We start from the raw sequence: 19,258 nt of genomic DNA, 5'->3' as shown, positions 1-19,258 counted from the left end.
TGTCTGTGAGGGTGAAGGTTGTGTTTTACAGGTGTTAAAGGAGGAAAATAAGCTTGAGGTCTGGATAGAGGAGAGGGACTAGTTAGAAGGAAGGAGTAGCTTTTGGTTGAATAATAAAATAAGTTACGTTATGCCAGTGTGCTTTAAATAGTTCAACACTGAATAAGTGCTTTTCCAGTAGATCCTGGCAAGGTTTAAATTTGATACTTCTAGTATGGCTGTTTAGTAGTGAAATGACTGGTTTGCATCTGTTATTGCAGGTTTCAAGGGTAATTTTTAAAATATAAATTTATTTTAAAGAATTTGCAATTTTTATTAGGATCCAAATGATGTTGGTTTGAATCTCTTCTTAAATACATGAGGCAGCAATAAACCATTTGAGATAAGTATGTTTTGTATCCTAGACTGCTTATCAAAAGGCATTAGTGAACTTCATTAAAGGGTTGGTTCAACCATTCATTAAAAGGTTGGTTGGAACAAGTCCAGAGGAGGGCCACGAAGATGCTCAGAGGGCTGGAGCACCTCTCCTGTGAAGAAAGGCTGAGAGAATTGGGCTTGCTCAGCCTGGAGAAGAGAAGGCTCCAAGGGGACCTTGTTACAGATGACACTAAGTTCGGTGGAAGTGTTGACATGCTGGAGGGTAGGAGAGGCCTGCAGAGGGACCTGGACAGGCCGGATCGATGGGCTGAGGTCAGTTATATAAGGTTCAGCAAGGCCAAGTGCCAGATCCTTCATTTAGGCCACAACGACCCCTGATTTTTAAGGGATACTTGCATTTTTAAACCAGGTATTATCAACACAATGGCTTCTATTTTTGTTATTTTAGCAGCACATACAATATAATGGGAGCACTGATGATTATTTGTTACTAAAGTCTGGATGCAGACAGCACATCACTGCAGATAGGCAAGAATGGAGGAAGGGTACGTTTGTAGTCATCTGCAGGCAAAGGATAATGCTGTGTCAAACAGAAAGTAGGGAAGTTGTAAATCAGTCTACCTAAACTGGGGAAAAAAAATCTCTGTCTACATTAGTGACATTTGTGCTAGCTTATCCTGGTAAATGGGGCAAAGTGGCTTTTATCTTCAGTATCCAAACAAGCATGTCAAACCTGTAATACTTCAAAATTAAGTGGATTTATTTGAAATATCAGTTGTATGTGCTCAGACTTCAGTGTGTGCGTATTTTAAGATCTTTATGCAGTTTGATGGAGTGGGTTATTGGTGCCTTTTTTTTTTAATAGGACCTCTTGGTGCGATATATTTTCCTTTTAGTGTTTGGTGAGAACTGAGAAAACTGAATTAATTGTTATCATATTAATGTTTTGTATATAGTGATGATGATTTTTTTTTTTTTCCCCCTTAACCCTTCTGATTTCATTTCACTTGCATTTATTTCTGTTTAAAAGTTACGGTTTGAATTTTATCATGCGGATGTTCTCTTACAAGCAGTGTTGTTGCCTATGATTATTACGGCTGAATTCTCTGGTAGCTCAAGAGTGTGTAAATATAAAAACCTGATAGTTTGTGAATTTTTGTGCTTTTTTTTTGCTTCTTAACCTCAAAAGTAAAGCAGTACAGAATTTGTTATAATGTCTGTGTGTTTTCTTGAATCTCAGCTGAAACAGAGGATTTGAGCCTGTAATAAAGATAACTTCTTTTCTGAGGTACTGTCACTTGTTAAAAATCTATTTTCTAAGCCTCACTGAAATCCACTATATTTAAACTCTCACCAAGTTTTCTGACTAAACAGGTTTTCATTATTTTTTTTTTTACCATTGTGTTTCTTCTGTTGGTCAGTATTACCAATTCTTCAGCAAAGTAGAGTAGGGCAAGGTCCGAGTTTTGAGCAATTCAGCATGCAGTCCAAAAATCTACGTGAGAACGTGGTGTAATACGTTAGTGGCAAAAGGGGGTAACAGCAGCCATGTTTTCTGTGTGCCACTTACTGCGGTTAAGTTGGTTTTAAGGAAATAAGTTTGTCAACATTGTAACTCAGAGATTTTTTTGTTTCTTTTCCCCCACCTGATACATACTGTCGTACCCTCATAATCTGATTAAATTTACAAGGGAAAAATTACGATCGTGTAGATAAGATTTGTCACTTCTTAGCAAAGTGAATGTAAGAGTAGAGTCAGCAGGTTTTCACAATAGTTCTTAATCAACTTTTATTCTTCTTTCAACAGGCCTCTTGGAAGTGTAAACAATGGAGGACGAGCTAAATAGGGTGCAACTCCTGAATGAAAAGCAGGTGCCGACCTCTGAAAGTGGTTATGTGTGGGATGTCACCGACATGAATCGACTCCGACGTTTCTTGTGTTTTGGTTCAGAAGGTGGTACTTACTACATCAAGGATCAGAAGCTGGGCTTTGAAAATGCAGAAGCTTTAATAAGACTGATTGAAGAGGGTAGAGGTTGTGAAGTTGTTCAAGAAATAAAGACATTTAGTCAAGAAGGTAGAGCAGCGAAACCGGAGCCCCTGCTTTTTGCTCTGGCAATCTGCTCACAGTGTTCTGATGCAAAAACAAAACAAGCGGCGTTTAAAGCTGTTCCTGAGGTGTGTGGCATACCAACCCATCTCTTTGCTTTCATCCAGTTTAAAAAAGATCTGAAAGAGGGCATGAAATGTGGCATGTGGGGCCGTGCACTGAGGAAAGCTGTTGCAGATTGGTACAATGGAAAGAATGGCATGGCTGTTGCTCTAGCTGTTACAAAATGTAAACAAAGAAGTGGTTGGTCTCATAAAGATCTTCTGAGATTGTCCCACCTAAAACCTGCCAGTGAAGGTAATAAAGTTTTATTTACCTGAAAATACTGTGTTTTAAGCATTTTGTATTTACTGTGGTACTGTTTTGGAAGCCCAAGTACCATAGTAGACTAATAATTTCTTAGTGGATGGTATCCTGTAAATTGCACCTTTAAAAAGGTCAGTGGTCATATCAGAACTTGACCTGTTTATCTTCAAGGTAAACAGAATTTGTTCCTTCTTTTCTTCCTTATGTCATGAGAAGATAAAATCATACAATTTTCTCAATTCGTTCCTGCTTGCTTCAGAATGATGCAATAACCCATTTTCATTTTTTGAGAAGATAGGTTGGTTTCAAATGTGTTAGGCTCCTTAATTCTAAGGAAAATAATACAGTAATTAAAACTACTGCTCTAACTTATGTATGGCTGACCTATTTTTTTAGCTGCTTGGCAGGTCTGAGAATGAAGCCTGCTGCCTCACTTGCTTGCTAGAATGATAAATACCAGTATAAAGACGGTAATCCTGCTTGGAAAATATTTTTCTTTTCAATAGGAATTGCTATAGTCACTAAATACATTACCAAAGGGTGGAAAGATGTTCAAGTGGCTTATAAAGACAAAGAAGTTTCTGCTGAGACTGAAAAACTCTTAAAGTATCTGGAGGCTGTGGAGAAAGTAAAACACACAAAGGATGAATTGGAAGTTACTCATTTAATAGAGGAATATGGTCTAGTTAAAGAGCATCTCCTGACAAACCATCTGAAATCTAAAGAGGTAGGCAAACTTCAGTAGCTTTCTATTCTGTTCAGAGTGACACTTTTCAGAGTCTTAAGTCTAGATTTCCTTAAAAAATAGCCGTTATGCGTTACTCAAGTCACTAATTTAGAATTGTTAAGATCTTAATCTAACTTGTACATTTATTTTAAAATTCACTTATTTAATATAAAAATATCAGCTCTTGTAGTTTGGGGAATCTCATCCTTTTTTTCCCCCCCTTCTCTTTCTTTGATCATAGGTTTGGAGGGCATTGCTGAAAGAGATGTCCATTTCTGTATTGCTGAGAAATTTAGGAAAGCTGACAGCAAATTCAGTGCTTGAACCACGAGGTTCAGAAGTGGCAATAGTATGTGAAAGACTGAGAAATGAGAAACTGCTAAAGAAGGTAAGAACTTTTTCATAATCAGTGCCAGCTTCTGTAGTGTTTGATCTCTTTGTAAACTGTATGTCTTTAGGCAACCTCTTTAGAAAATAAAAGGGAAGTTCTTTGGAGGAAATGTGTAGTTTGTCCTCTTGAAAAAACTGCATACCTGCAGGGTGGTTTTTTTTTTTGAATACCTGCACCTTTATTTTAAAAATTGTATTTATAATTTCTCATTTGATTTCTCCCCACCCCCACCATTTCTGAAACTTTTTCTACAAATTAAGTATATTGACGGTAAGGGCTATGGCAGGTTTTGTCTGTTGGGTACATCCTTTGCTTCAGAGTCTTTTAATTTAGAATCAGCCATACAAGCTTAAAAAGTGAGTGGAAGTTACTTGTGTAGGGTCCTAGGAAGTGAATGAAGAAACTCTCATAGCGGACGAGAGGAAAAAGGCAATGAAACAAGGAGACTTTCTCCTTTCGGATTGCTTTACTGTCCATTAAAGAGGTAAGTAAAGGGTTTCCCAAAGGGGGGAAAAAAATTCAGGAATTTAATAGGAGATAGAGAAGACAAGTGGCTTTTTCTAACAGTTTTGTGAGTTGGGGAGATAAAAATCTGGACACTTAATGTCTTCAAGACTATAGTTAAATTGAGAACAACAGCAGTAGACCCTTTTTTCCCCATCCCACTGCTCTTCACTTCCTCTGGTTTCTTCTTTAATCATACATAGTTACTGAGGCAGTGGAGAAGGGAGAGCAAAGATGCTGGCACAATACCTCGATGGAAGAAAGACAATGGACAGGCATTCAGATTTGGGAAAGTTTGCTGCTGCTATTGGTTAATGACTAAACTCCCCTTGAGGAAAAACATAATAATCAATCAGTAAAGCAGAGATGTGGTTTAGAATGCTTGGCATGCAACAGCCACTGATTTTTGGTTTATAGAGGGAAAGCAAAAAAAGACGAAAATGTTTGGACTGTTGTCTTATACTAAGAGGAAAATGCTGTATTTTGAAAATGGTTTCTTTATCTGGTTTTACTATATCTGATGCAAAACTAATTTTAAGTTTGTTCTTTTCCTAGCTCAACTCCTTTCTCACCAGCAGCATGGGGACTTTCTCCTACTGTAAGCCTGTGATAGAAAAAAGCAGTGGACAGTCATAGATAGAGCTGTTGAATTTCACCACAATTCTGGTGATGGCATAAGATAACATTTGGGATTCATTGGAGGATTCTGGAAAGGGAGTGAGATCCATTACCAGTAACTGACAAGTATCAGTTCATACGAAGGCTGTGTAAAGACTGCATGAACCCTTCAGATTTATCAAATATAAAGTAACAATATACTCAAACAGATTTTTGTAGTAGGATGTTTTAGTTTGTTACTCCTTTTTCTGTTGGTTGGTTTGTTTTTTAATAAGGATTTCAGATTTCCAAAAAACTTTCTGTTGATTTCTTTTGCCTGCAGAGTAGAATACATCCATTCCATATTTTGGTTGCATTAGAAAGCTATAAAGCTGGACATGGAAGCAGAGGGAAGCGTTGGTGGCATCCTGATGAAGACATTTTAGAAGCTTTAGATGCCTCGTTTTACAAAACTTTCAAGGTTATACAGTTCTTCAATTTCTTAAGCTTTTTTAGAATTCTCTGTTTGCCGAAAGCTTATAAAATCATGAAGAAAAGTTTGGATGGATAACAACTTTTAAATTTTATAACAAAGATTTTAGGAAATAGGATTCTGTTAAACAAAGATTCTGAATGTCATGATTCATTCAGCTTTTGGCAACATTATTATTGTCCTAACATTACCCCAGAAAGAACCAAAAAAAAGCCCTTCTTCTAGGGTTGAAAGCTGAAGAAGGAGGAATAAATAAATATATTATGTGTACTTATTACGTTTTTTCTTTTTCCCTTTTAGACAGTTGAACCAACAGGAAAACGCATCTTAATTGCAGTTGATGTCAGTGCGTCAATGACCCAGAAAGTTTTGGGCAGCATACTCAGTGCTAGCACAGTCGCAGCAGCCATGTGTATGGTGAGGCATTACACTTACTTACAACTATTTGCAGCTTAAGCTGATCTTTTGATACAGAAGTGCTGTAAAGCTGATTAGAAATCAGAAGGAAGCTTCTATGTGATACTTTTTTGATACAGAAGATGTGACCTTTTGCCTCACTGATAGACCAGATGCTTAAAGCTACTGGCAACCAAAATCAGAAAGATCAATGTGAAGAATTTGTTTTCCAGTATGTGAAAGTGGTCAAGGCTGCTTTTTCACTTGGCTTAGCTGAAAATAGATTTTTTTTTTTTTCAGAAGCATTCATAGAATAATACAGATCAAATTAAGAAATTTTGGGATAATTCTTGTGTGCATTTGTGTTACCAATATGGCCTTTGTACCACAATCGCTTTTCCCTCAGTTTGATATTCCAAAGCTTCTCATATATTTATATTAAAGAGGAGTTGAACTTTTGCTGGTGTTTAAAAATGTTTAGTGTTTCATGTCAGAACAGAGAGAAGAAATATGCAAGTATTTTTGTTATAGTTATTAGAGCAGTTCTTTAGTTCTGAGTTTTTGCAATGTTTATTTGCAGTAGTATTACAGAATATTTGCAGTACAGACTGAAGCATTAGTGCATATGAGGAGCCTTGGTGACTTAAATACAAAACGATATGTCATGTTGTGTTTTTGATAAGAAATGCTTTCATTCAGACATTAAAAATTTGAAATAATACAACTAAATCATGTTTGTCTTCCTTTTTCTTAGGTTGTAGCACGTACGGAGAAGGATTCCCATATTGTTGCTTTTTCACATGAAATTGTCCCTTGCCCAGTGACGGCTGACATGACGTTACCTCAAGTATTAGTGAAAATGTATGAAGTATGTAAAAAACCCAACCATCCAAACAAAAAAACCCCCAAACCCCACAACAAACAAACCAACAAAAAACCAAAAACCAAAAACCAAAACCAAAACCCCCAATCAAAAAACAACTCCCCCCTCCCCACCCCAAAAAAACCCCACAAACCCACACCCAAAAAACCCCAAACAAAGAAACAAACAAACAAAAAAGGGAAGAAGCAGGACAAGCTGTTGCTAATGTCAGAGTTTACAAGTTCTACAGAAGTGTGTGTTTTCTTTGCAATAGGTTCTAGAACCATGTTTAGTCCCTGTATGTATAGTAAAACCATATTTAGAGAAAGTCCGGCAAGTATCGCTGTTTCAACTGCCGGATATTAAACATTGCAATTCAGAATGGCAGTGATAGGTCACAATGAATTCGTTTGAAAAGAATAACAAAAAAATCCTGGACAAAACTGAAACGAATAAGTGAACTATTGTTTAACAAAGAAGCCTCTGTGTGTGATATAACATGAAGTTTACATGAAAAGTAATTTTTCCATTGTTTACTAGTTTATGTATTAATGTGTTCCGTGTGTGTGTATATATATATATTTTTTTTTTTCTATTTTAAGACTCCGATGGGTACCACTGATTGTTCTCTTCCAATGATATGGGCTCAAAAAACTCAGACAGCTGCTGATGTCTTCATTGTATTTACGGATAATGAGACTTTTGCTGGAAACACGCATCCTGCAACAGCTCTTAGAGAGTACAGGGAGGTAAATATGCTTCTGACTGCTTATAATTGATGAATACGGTATAAAACAAGTACCAGTTCTTAAAATGTTAAACTAAACTAGTTGTGGGGTTTTTTTTCAGCAGATAATTATATATTGCTAAAAACTGAAATATTCTGCAGTTAGGCAGAATTAGTGCACACAATGCACTAAGTGCTCATATTTAAAACCACTGAATTGCTAAAAGGTTTTGTAATTATCCTACCCTACTCGATGTACTGCATTCTTAAAGAATGAAATTTAACTTTGTGGTATGTACTGCAGACATCAAAGTTGAAATGAAGCAACGAAGATAAGCCTGTAGGGAAGGCGCCGTTAGGATAAGGTGATCGTATCTTGTGAAGAAAGCTCATTGTGTTTTAAAGGGGCAACTCTTAAGATGTGCAGCTTCATAATTTAAAAATAGAAGTAGGAAAAATACCTTCTCCAAGCACATGGCTATTAGAAACTCTAATCAGCAAACAATCTTTTGAGCTTTAAATAAACTATTTTTTAAACTAAAAAAATACTTATTGGCAAACTTGTATGTGTGGACATTAATCTTCATGTCATGTCCTCTCAGTTGAGATTAATACCAAAAATCTTTAACTTGCCTACTGTGTTTTAGTTTCCTAGTTGAGATTAGCTCCCATTCCTAAATTTGTTCTTTAAACAAAGGGTTCCTGTACTGTGGTCTTCATGCCACTTGCTTTGCTTTGCCTTACAGGTTACTAACCTGAAAACTCAGCTCATTTAATAGAGTTGCCCAGGCCACAGTGGTTTCACTTGTTCAGCCAACATTTGAAAATCCTTGCCTTAGACAAAACATGCTCTTTGACTCCTGTTAAATGATTTGATAATTATTATTAAAGGCTTTCTCTCAGAATGAACTGCAGAATAGCAAATGCAGTATTTGCATTTGTAATAATCTATGAATCTTAGTACTGCTAAGAACGTTATGCTAATACACCTCACTGTAATCATTTCCATTTATTTAAATACATCTACTACAGGTTAAGTGCAGTGTTAATTGGCAGTCTGCAATTCTGGTTATGGCATATGTAGTTTGTCTCAGTAAGCCTATTCAGACAGTGGTTCTTGTATCTTGTTTGCATAATTTGGCCCTCTGGCATTTTGAATTACAGTATGTATGTATTCTGATTGTGTGTGTTCTTCTTTTTTTTTTTTTTCTCCCCTCTAGAAAATGGGTATTCCTGCTAAATTGATTGTTTGCGGGATGACCTCAAGTAGTTTTACGATTGCAGATCCAGAGGACAGAGGCATGTTGGATATATGTGGTTTTGATACAGGAGCTTTGGATGTTATTCGGAACTTCACTTTGGATTTGATTTAATATTCTAGGCATCTGCTCTTTCCAGTGGGTCCATTGCTGGCAGCAGACTTCACCCTGGGAATTCCCAGCCAATACACTTTATTAGAATATGTCACATTCTATACGTATCAAAATGTTACCTTTTTGTGAAGGGAAGACAAGCAAAGCAGATGAGAAACCTCTTGTCTTTTTCTGTTGCACACTATTTAAAGTAACAGTGGGAAGTTTGGTAAGGGTAGCTACAGGGTTACACAATACATAATCTAATAATAGATTATAAATAGTGAGAGATTTTTAATTCTCCCTGCCTTTGCTGTGAAATGTTTGTTTGCAAAAATAAATGGATGATTTAGACTTAGGATGGGGCGGGAAAAAGAAGTCTGTTTAGTGTTTTTACTAATGTGAGTTTAACAGCAACTTTGTTGAGAGGGATTTTTCTTTGGGCTTTTTTTAGTCTTTTTTTTTTTAAACAAACTACTAAGGCTCATCAGTTTCCGTTGTTACACTTCAGATCTACAGAAGAAGTCTTTTCTGGCATGTATGAGACCATGTGACTGTCATGCAGTGTAAGAGTTACCCAGTGAAATTTTATACTGGTAAAACTGAAAGTGGAAGACCTCATGCTAATCTTTTTCTCTATCTAGATTATCATCTGGGTTTTCAGGACTAAAATTTAATTCTCTTTAGAAAAAATGAGGGGCAGTTTCAGAAGCCGTATTTTAGAATTAATATGCTGTACAGCAAGTTCTAAAAACTGTTTTTAATAGAAAAAGACATTGGAAATGGCTGGGAAGCCACATTCAGTCCATGTTACAACTTCAGGAGGCATCAGCACACTTTCAGTGAGGATGATCAACAAGCGTCTTGGCCTGCTTTTGGAAAGCTGAGTGGTAACAACCAGAAACAAAAAGCAACATTTTCTTCAAAAGAATGTATTCAGTGATACTGAAACAATCTTCCTAACAGGAGAGTATTTAATTTTTAAGAATATTTTTATAGATAAATGTTTCTTCTGCTTTCATAAATTAATTCAAGCTAACATTTTTCAAAACTACCTCCCATTTATAGTGACCAGTTGTTAAAAACTTCTATGAAATCTATAGTTGCCTCCTTTATATTCTCAAACTCTTGTTTAGGAAGTGATTGAAACTGGATTTTTTTAGTCTTACAGTGAGAGTGTGAATAAATAAGGAGAAAGCTAGTGACTCTCTTACCACTTTGGAACAGGAATTGGTAGCAGTTGATGTGTATACGTGTTTAACTCTATGTGTGTGTTTTTATATGTGTGTATAGGGAGTAATTAAAAGATCTCTTTAGTAGATCACAATCTTAGAAGATGAGTTTGTTTTGGTTTTTTTTGTGATGCTTTTACAACATCCCCCCTGACATATGTAAGTCAGCCTCTTTTATGCTAAGTCTGTCTGTTTTAAACAGTGAATTTGATGATAATTTGAAAATAATTATGTTTCTAAAAATAACCCAATTGTGGTAATTTACACGTAAGATCAATTTTTCTGCCTAAACACCAAACTTTTCAGTGTAAAATTCAAGTTAATATTATACTTTTTGATACTTGTAACGCTTTTCTTAATGCCTCATACATACTGATTTATAATGTCAAAGCTTGCGTTCTGTAGGATGGATATCTCTTTTGGTACTAAAACAGGAGGTTACAAGTTACTGGAGGTATTCTGCTACATACGTATACTCTACCTTAATGAGTAAATCAAAACAGTGAGGGATGCCTTTTCTGGCATTAAAAACATGGCTCAAAGACCTGATGGTTACCTTTCAGTGGACATGAATGGAGTCACTTCCGAGTTACCACTGCTCTTATGATACAGCTGTGATAGAATGCTTGAAAACAGCACTGCCACCAGCTTGTCAGGTGACACCTAAAAAAACATGTTCCTACAAAAGCTGAGACATAGCACTTTGAGTCTGAAAAAGAAAAGTAGCCATTTCTTACCAAAAAATTCTTCCTACTTTTAGTCTCATTTCTAAATAAACACCGTGAATACAGGGAGTAAACTCATTTGCTCCATACATGTTAATAATTATTTCAAGTAAATGCAGTGATGTTTTGGGGTTGGTTTTGGTAGTAACGTGTTATGAATTACAAAGTAGTCAAGTATCTGCTGAGGTGTTTCCTTCTAAGCTAGAGATGTTGAAATTAACTGATAGATAAAAAAAGTACTTGCAAAAGATACTTATTTGAAGTAGTATTTGTGAAGTTATAGGAAATATTTTTTACTAAAGTGAAATCTTAAACAGGTATTTTGAGTAACTTTGTGCAGTTAATTGCATAAATTTACTGCAAGTAAAAGGTTAGACTGGTAAATAACAGACTGAGTGAACAGTTATAGTAGTGTTGCATCTTTGAAAGCAGTCCAGCTTAAATCCTTGAACTAGAGTGTAAGCGAAGGTGAACTTTTAAGTAGAACTTACAGAAAATGTAGCTCCCCGTGTCTGTTGACACTGGATAACTGCATGGTGTGAAAGATAGTGATCCATGCTGGAGTAATTAATATGCTCCTAAATATTTATAGTATCTCTGTACTACAAAAATCTTGTTAGAAATAGGATGACCAAGCCATTTAGAATATCCTACGTAAAACTAGCACCCATGAGATCACGTTGTCGTGATATCCTTTGAGATTTTCACAGAGAGGGGAAACTGAAGTAAATGTTGACAGCTGAAACTTTATAGTGTGGTGGCCATTGTTTTTACTGTTCTCTGTCTGGTTTTGTTAGTATCTTACAGTAAGGGGGATAGAAAAATGGTGCTGCGCATTCCTTTTCCATAGACTGGATCTTTTCTATCAGCCCATATACTGAATTTTAGGGAACAATATGACTCATTTGCCGTAACATAAATTTGTCCTGATTTTAGCCTTTAATTGTTAAACTGATAGTTTCCAAAATTATGTCTGGACATGTGAAGAGGCAATAATTACTGCGATGTTGGCTTTTTAAATAAAGTAAGTGAGCTAAGACAAAGTTGCTAAGCTTAAGCATTAGTTCAGTGTACAATAGATAACCTATCCTTTCACCAAAGAGGAGACACTGACCCTTTCAAGTTAATTGTGTTGTTTGCATTGGAGAAACAAAAACAGGGCTGTAATTGTGTGCTGCAGTTTACCAGGAAAAATTGAACAGGGTTAATTTTAAAGATAATTAAGTTTATTCGAAACATCAAAACAAAGTCTAAATGCAGCGTGCAGCTGTAGACTGGGTGAATGCAGGTGTCCTGTTATCTAACAGAATTAACAGGCTTTCACTTTGACTGCCATGTCACTGCGACCCTCGTAACAATTCTTAAGACTATTATGCCTAAGAATATAATGTTCAGGCACTTTAGCTTTAAGAAAGAAGAAAAGGATGTAATGGTTGCAAGCACAGCAGAGCTAAAACATTCTTCTGTAAGGAAGTAACATCAAAGGTCAGGTTTCTTTATGGAAGGGATACAATCAAGAATGTGGAGAAAGCAGAATGAACTGAATAAAGACAATAATTTTTCCAAGAAATTGAATTTCATGTCAGGAATTTTAGACCTGTAGCGAGGAGGAGGAGAGTTTGGGATTTTTGTAGAACTAGATTACAGGCAAAATATGGGGTCTTTACCTACAGTCCTATGTGTTTAGAGAAAGAGAAGTCTAAAAGTAGGTGTAGATCTGAAGTCAGCAGGGCCAGTCTAAATGCCCGTTGTGTGAGGGCAATCACTATCTGGCCCTACAATACCTTTCTGCTTAAAACCACAGTTCATAGAATCACAGAATGGTTTGGGTTGGAAGGGACCTTAAAGATCATCTAATTCCCCCTCCCCTGTCATGGGCTGGGACACCTTCCACTAGACCAGGTTGCTCAAAGCCTCATCCAGCCTGGCCTTGAACATTTCCAGGGATGGGGCATCCACAGCTTCTCTGGGCAACCTGTTCCAGTGCCTCACCACCTTATCTGGGAAGAACTTCTTCCTGATACCTAATCTAAACCTCCCCACTTTCAATTTAAACCTGTTACCCCTCATCCTGTCACTACAGGCTCTTGTAAAAAGTCCCCCCCAGCTGCCTTGTAGCCCCTTCAGGTACAGGAATGTGCTATAAGGTCTCTCCAGAACCTTCTCCAGGCTGAACAAGCCCAACTCTCTCAGCCTGTCCCCATAGCAGAGGTGCTCCAGCCCTCTGAGCATCTTCGTGGCCTCCTCTGGACTTGCTCCAACTGGTCTATATCCACTAGCGGAGGGGAGGGAGCATTGTTCCTTTTTGTTGTTATTGTTCAATTGGAGTGCATAAAAGGGTATGGCTTTAAAAGGCTATTCAATGAAGTATATATTCTTGGCGTAAAAAAACCAAACCAAAAACCAAACAACTAAATGAGTACTTTTGGAAATGTATTATAAAATGGCTCTGTAAAATACACTAGGAAAATACTTTTCTCAATCAGAAAATGGTGCGCTGCACACCAAAAGCATTAGTACTCGTTTCATTTATTTTGTTCCTTTTATTACTTTTTTGCTTTGCCCTTCCTCTTGTCTGTTGACTGTTTTTCTTCCTTTCCTATCTCCTTGTCACCTCACGCCTGTACTTGAATCTTTTTACTGTAAGCTCTCGTCCATTCCTTTTTGCCTCTGTTCTTCTGCCTTCTTGCTGTCTCTGAACATGCTAGCTTAGCGAAGTAACTTATACTGGAACGGATGTGATAGTATTTATCTTAATTTTAAAAAAGAGTATTTTTTTTCTTTCCTTTGATTATATAAATCTCTTAAAACATTTAATTTGCAGTATCTATCAGACTTTTGGTAAAAGTTGTGTAAAGATGAGTGACAAAAGTATAATTTGTTCATTTACAACAATATCTGCCTCTGTTTATTTTTATAAAATAACTGCTTAAAAATTGCTTTTCAAATTTAAAGCTTCTTTCTAGAACTACTTCAGTGGGTTAGCGCTTTCCTTTCTGTTAAATATTCCCCAGCTGCTGTTACATGCAGAATGAGGGAAAAAAATTAATATTCTGGATAAATCGGCAGCTTTTTTTAAGTATTGATTAGAGAAAATGTTCAAAGAACAGGATGTAGAAGTAAGCCTAAGCAAAGACTCATTTGTGTTGCTTGCCCTTTACATATTTTTTTAAGCATTTCATCAGTTAATAGGATTATTTGGCTTTTTTCAGTGGTTTGGGGTGGACAAATATACTGCAAGTAAGCTGTTTCAATGACTTTATTGCTGGAATGGCAGAGGTTTCATCTTACCGTGATACATTATAGCATACAGCACTGCTGAGTAAGAGTTATGGGGGAAAAGGTAAAACACTAGGACAGTGTATTACGTATGTGCTGCTCTGAGAGCTTAAATTTAAGATTAGCTAATTTCAGCAGAAGGCATGGTGTCTTTAAATGTGTGTGCTCACATTTGGATTTATAATTTTTATACTGTAAAGCTTGTTTTCTTTAGCTATTTCTGCATTTTGAATTTAAGTTTAAATATATATGTACATTTGCATGTATGTATGTGGTATGTTAAGAACTTACAAATGTTTCACTGACAAATAATGAATATAGATAGCTGTTTTCCTTATGTTACCAGCTTAGAGTTAAGCACAACTCGTTACAAATAAAGTGTCTTCTCTATTACAATGTCCTATAAAAAGTTCTACTCTTCAGAAATAGTTCTGTATAAAGAAGGAACAGATGGGCATATTCATGGCGCTGTCTGCTTAGTGAAATAACTTGATGTTTGTTTTCAGCTTCTTACACTACTTAGGAGCCATGGTATTTAGGTTGGATGAGTACAGAAACTTTAGTGGGTAACTTTTAACGTTTGGTTCCAGGGCAAGCATTATTTTAAGATAAACAGCTTTGTCCTGGAGATAATTCTAAGCAAAAATATGGAAATTTTTAATGACTTTGAATCCCTCTTTTTTTTTCCTAGAGTAGAACCACACTTTTAACTGCCATATTGTGTTTAAATAGCTTAAACATAACATGGCTTTGTGCCATCCAGAAATGAAGGCACTGTTTCACTGCTCCTTTCTACAAAATGATACAAAATTATTGAGAAACTGTTTGGATGGGGAGCCTTAATATGGTTAAAACAAACAACCCTTTGAGTGCCTTAAATACATATTTTAATAAACGGGCACTCACGTGGATCTGCAGGCATACAGCATGTTTTTTCAACTGTTGGAATAGATTATTGACTTAAGTGACAGTGCCCTGGGATTTCTGTAACTTAGAACTCAAAGGGTTATTTTAGACGACTGTTTGAGCTTTTTTTTTTTTTTTTTTAAACAGGGAACAAAATGAAGAGGTCTCTGGAAAAAATCCTTTGCATACTATATCATTTTTACATGATGGATTTACCAGGTTTCAGGGGCAAAATTATTGTTAATACTCTGAGAAAGCATAACTGGCCTAAGAATTCTACACAGAGAATACTTGGTTACCACTGTATGTGCACAATAAATTGTTTTATTAACTATAAATTCAGGGAGATGCAGATTTGTGTGTTTACCTTCATGAATGTGACTTTGTAAACAAAGTGTTTATGAGGCAGTGATGAAACTAGTGAAATACAGTAAGGCACAATAAGAGTTTAATGAGGTCAGTGTGTTTAATTAGCTCATTACACATGTTAAGGATGCACAGTGCATATCGAAAGACTTACTACAAATGATGTGATTTAAAATTTACTTGAAACCAGCATTGCAGAAGTGAAGCTTTTGTCAAACTGAAGTGATACTCCTGCAGTCCTAGTCCTGAAAGCAATGGAAATTACAAGAGATTAACAAAGAAACTCGCAAGTGCATAAAAATTGACCAATGTTTTTATTCTAAACTGTGCGCCTTTACTAGTGTAATAGTCCCTTTTACAGAAGAATGGCATATGATTTTCTTCTAGCATATGAAATAACCAATTCTTGACATCAACTGGTCTGGCTTTGTATGTACATTGTACTGAAGCTATTGAATTTTAGACATTTCTTTTAGACTCTTAACTACAACTTAAAATTGCTAGTAAACTGCATTCTGACTGTAGAATTTCGGTATGAAATAAACTCTGTGGATATTAAACCTATTTTACTTGGCCTTAAATTTCATAACAGTGTTGGATTGATAGTAATGTAGTTTGTAGCTGCACAGTTGAGTGGCAGCAAGCTGTCTGGCTCTTCAGGATAGTCCTGAGTGACACTGTTCATAGTGCAAAATAAAGATGAAAACAATTACCTACCCCTCTCAAGCTGCAAGAATATTTCTTCTCTTTTCTGTAGCAGCTGGACATCCAATTTGGTAGCTAGGTGATCTGACACCGAAATGTAAGAGGCAGCCATGCATACAGCAATATTGCTACAAGCTTGTTTTGTTTCATACTTTCTTCATTATTTCACAACTTCACATGCAGATAAAAATTAAATTTAAAGGAACCATTAAATTAAACTGACCATTTATTTAAACTGCTGGAACAAAGCTAGAAAGAAATCTACTTTACAGAAAAAAAAAAAACCACAGGATTATTCTTGTACAGTCTGTATTTCTCAAGCATAGTATCTTGATGTAACAGCAATCAAATGATGTTCTAAGCTGAGATAGTGACGTCAAGAATAACATGATTTTTTTAATCACTGTTTTGGTTGTAGTAAAGCTGAGGCAAGGCCACCAGATAATTTGTCAAGTCCATGAAGTCTGTGGCAGAGAACAGTCTATGATTCAGAAATCCATGGCATGAAGCTGAGTCCAGCTGATGCAGTACATCTTTGTGATCTTTATGAAATTCTGTTGATACTAAGGAAGACTAAGCCAACCTTGATTGGCTGTTCAGGTTTTTCTTTTCGCTTGACACTGATGCAATAATGGAAGCAGTTTGCCTTCCTCATGAAGCCTTTGAGTATCTGTAGCACCTCCAACAAAAGTCCCATTGACAAACACTCTTGGGACCTATCAAGAAAATGAACATGGCATTATTTCTTGGGAAGAAAAAGACAAAAATCTATGCAAGCCCAGATGTACTGTTGTATACAGGCAGTAGTTATGTTTTTGTAGAGTAATAGTAAATACGTATGCTTAACACGTAAGTTTCCAAAATATTTAGAGATGGGAAACTGTTCATGTACGCCTCAAAAGTTCTGTAAAGTCACTGCATGGGATACTAATAAACTAAAATAGTTGAGTCAAGTGAGACTATATAAAATTAAGAAATTACAAGATAGGCAGTAATTGGACAGTGGAGTGAATATGCCTATACAAATAAAAACTGACTTTGATACTTCAATTACCTTTGTGACAGTATGGAAAACATCACCTCAGAGGGGTATCCAGAGGGTCTCAAGAGGAAGAGAGGGTACCTTCTGCAGTGCCTTGTCTCTAATTTAGGAGCTTGTATCCCAAGTTTATTGTCTCAAAAAGATGAAGAACTTGAGATGGTCATAACCCACAAGGAACATGTATAGTGTGTGCCTTCCTTGCTTGTTACATATAAAATGTATACTTAACTGTTCTGCCACCGGTCATCCGTTCAAGAATGTCTTGGAACTGACTTCCATTTGTATCCATGTCCAGTTCCACAGCTGTATAGTTTACATTCATATCCTCAAAGAGTTTTTTTGCCATTTTGCAGTAGAAGCATGTTGTTTTAGAGAAAATCACCACACAATTGTCTGAAATAATCTCCTGTATGTTCGAAAGAATGTTAAAAGTCAGCGTGCTTTGATTTTTGGTCGGTGTATTTTAACACTATCAAACAGTCATGAAAACAAATAGCTAAGTTAAAAAACATGTAGTATGGTAATGAGTACAGAAAATTACTCTCTGTAAAAGGCTTTCTGAGGTATTCTTAAGCAACAACTGAGGACTTCCCAGCCACGCTACAGCAATGGCTGGCTACTTCTGAAGATTCTTCCAATAAAAGTGGGAATAAAGTACAGCGTTTAAGGGAAAGTGAAAAGCTAGTTTAGCTTCTAAATTTTCTCTGCTTCTAATCCAGAGCCACCAGAATCTTAATGAGGAATTAACTACTTTAAAAACAGGGAGCAGAACAGTGACTTCCATCACTGAATCTGTCAAGATATCCTCACCTGTATGGAGACTGCAAAACATACCCACCTCACACTTGTTCCGAAGGCCTTTATGGTGGCCTAGCACCTCCGCTAAGGACGCATTCCATACTTCCACATCAGAACAAAAGTTGCTTCCCACCTGACTACCAAGAAAGTAGTTGGACTCTCAACCTCAAAGAAAAAAACTGCAGTAGCACTTCACCAGATCCCAAAGAGCATCGGTGTGCCAAGTACAGCGGTTTGCAGAATACATGGAAGATAAGTGGCTCCTCCTGCTCCACTTAAGCTTCAGTAAAAGGTATGCTCTATTCTTTGAGTAGAATACCTGGAATCAGTTAAAACTTAGCAGTATCTACCTTTTTGGGAATGCTGTGATTGTTGTTCTTGTGGAAGCAGAGAGATGGAGGACAGTTAGCATTAACAATCTACCAGGAATGGTGCTGGTACCTATGAAGCTCTGCGACACCCGCACTTGGGTCCAAAACTGAGCAGAATGATTGTGGAGCGTGTGGTGTGACTGGCACACAATGGTGTCAACCCTGCACCCTCTTCTGCTTTGCAGTCACAGACCTACAGTCTGCCAAACAAGCTGTATATCCTTGAATTACTTAGTACACCTTTCTCTGTCTGTAAGGCACACGTGACCTGCTAGTGACAAGCAGAGTAACAAAACAGGTTCTGAGTGCAAGAAATAAATACCCATATTAACTGTAAATTCAAAGTGATTTCAAACTGTCGTTTAGTATCAGTAAAATTACTTTAAAAAATTTACTCTTTAAATATTGGTATCAGTAATTTCACAAGGTTTAATCCCCAGTATTGATAGCAGTACTGAATTTATGTCTGAAAAACCCGTAAAATGGATGCAGCCTAGGAAGATCAAGTTCCAGGACTGTGGATAAACACCGCTGTCAATATTACTTAACAAACGTTAAAATCTGGTTCAACATGCAGAACTACTTAGCGCACTTCTTCGTGTAAATCCGAAGAGCTTTAAACTAGCCATGCTGAAAGTCAGAAGTGGATGCACACCGTTACCTGTATTTGGTTCACAGCGGCATCACTGGACAGTCCTGCGGGAGGAGGCAGGCTATTCCCCATTCTACAACTAAACGGAAATTGAAGTCAGACTATGAGCTTTCAAACAACTGATACATTCTGCAGTTCACGTTAGTTGGCTTTGTACGGTTTTGTTTAAATATTTAATGGGATTTCCCCATCACACGTCACTTCGGCGGCGAGACCCACGGCCACGCTCACGCCCACAGAAGGTACGAGAGGCGGGTGCTGCAGTCTCTGTCGCGAGAGGAGCCTTCCCTGCCCCCGCCAAAGACCATACGAGCGTCAGGTCTGCCGCCGGGCCCTGCT

General features: G+C 36.9%; 2 protein-coding genes across 2 annotated transcripts; one reads left to right on the top strand and one right to left on the bottom strand.

Moving 5' to 3' along the window:
* Nucleotides 1-2,205: 2,205 nt before the first annotated feature.
* TROVE2 (TROVE domain family, member 2) lies at nt 2,206-9,129 on the top strand. Its single transcript, XM_010162015.1, has 8 exons — nt 2,206-2,785; nt 3,301-3,521; nt 3,763-3,909; nt 5,357-5,494; nt 5,807-5,923; nt 6,657-6,770; nt 7,367-7,513; nt 8,712-9,129. The coding sequence occupies exons 1-8, from the start codon at nt 2,206-2,208 to the stop codon at nt 8,862-8,864; spliced, it is 1,617 nt and encodes a 538-aa protein (XP_010160317.1). The 3' UTR covers nt 8,865-9,129.
* A 7,523-nt stretch (nt 9,130-16,652) lies between these two features.
* Nucleotides 16,653-18,991, bottom strand: LOC104517376 (glutaredoxin-2, mitochondrial-like). Its single transcript, XM_010162014.1, has 3 exons — nt 18,929-18,991; nt 17,328-17,504; nt 16,653-16,772 (listed from the first exon to the last, which is right to left on the bottom strand). Exons 1-3 carry the CDS (start codon nt 18,989-18,991, stop codon nt 16,653-16,655), a joined length of 360 nt encoding a protein of 119 aa, XP_010160316.1.
* Nucleotides 18,992-19,258: the final 267 nt, after the last annotated feature.

The sequence above is a fragment of the Eurypyga helias genome, unplaced genomic scaffold (assembly GCF_000690775.1).
Source record: "Eurypyga helias isolate BGI_N326 unplaced genomic scaffold, ASM69077v1 scaffold18732, whole genome shotgun sequence".
NCBI lineage: Eukaryota > Metazoa > Chordata > Aves > Eurypygiformes > Eurypygidae > Eurypyga > Eurypyga helias.
Note: the sequence above shows the minus strand (reverse complement) of the source record. Positions and strands in the feature narration are given on the sequence as shown.

Bases quoted from the DNA above. Each gene is read 5' to 3' on its own strand.
- TROVE2 (XM_010162015.1), top strand. From the start codon at position 2,206: ATGGAGGACGAGCTAAATAGGGTGCAACTCCTGAATGAAAAGCAGGTG. The intron at 3,910-5,356 runs GTAAGAACTTTT...TTTTGCCTGCAG, and splicing joins ATGAGAAACTGCTAAAGAAG to AGTAGAATACATCCATTCCA. The intron at 6,771-7,366 runs GTATGTAAAAAA...TTCTATTTTAAG, and splicing joins TATTAGTGAAAATGTATGAA to ACTCCGATGGGTACCACTGA.
- LOC104517376 (XM_010162014.1), bottom strand. From the start codon at position 18,991: ATGGGGAATAGCCTGCCTCCTCCCGCAGGACTGTCCAGTGATGCCGCT. The intron at 17,505-18,928 runs GTAACGGTGTGC...TCGAACATACAG, and splicing joins CCGCTGTGAACCAAATACAG to GAGATTATTTCAGACAATTG. The intron at 16,773-17,327 runs GTTAAGTATACA...TTTTCTTGATAG, and splicing joins GGATGACCGGTGGCAGAACA to GTCCCAAGAGTGTTTGTCAA.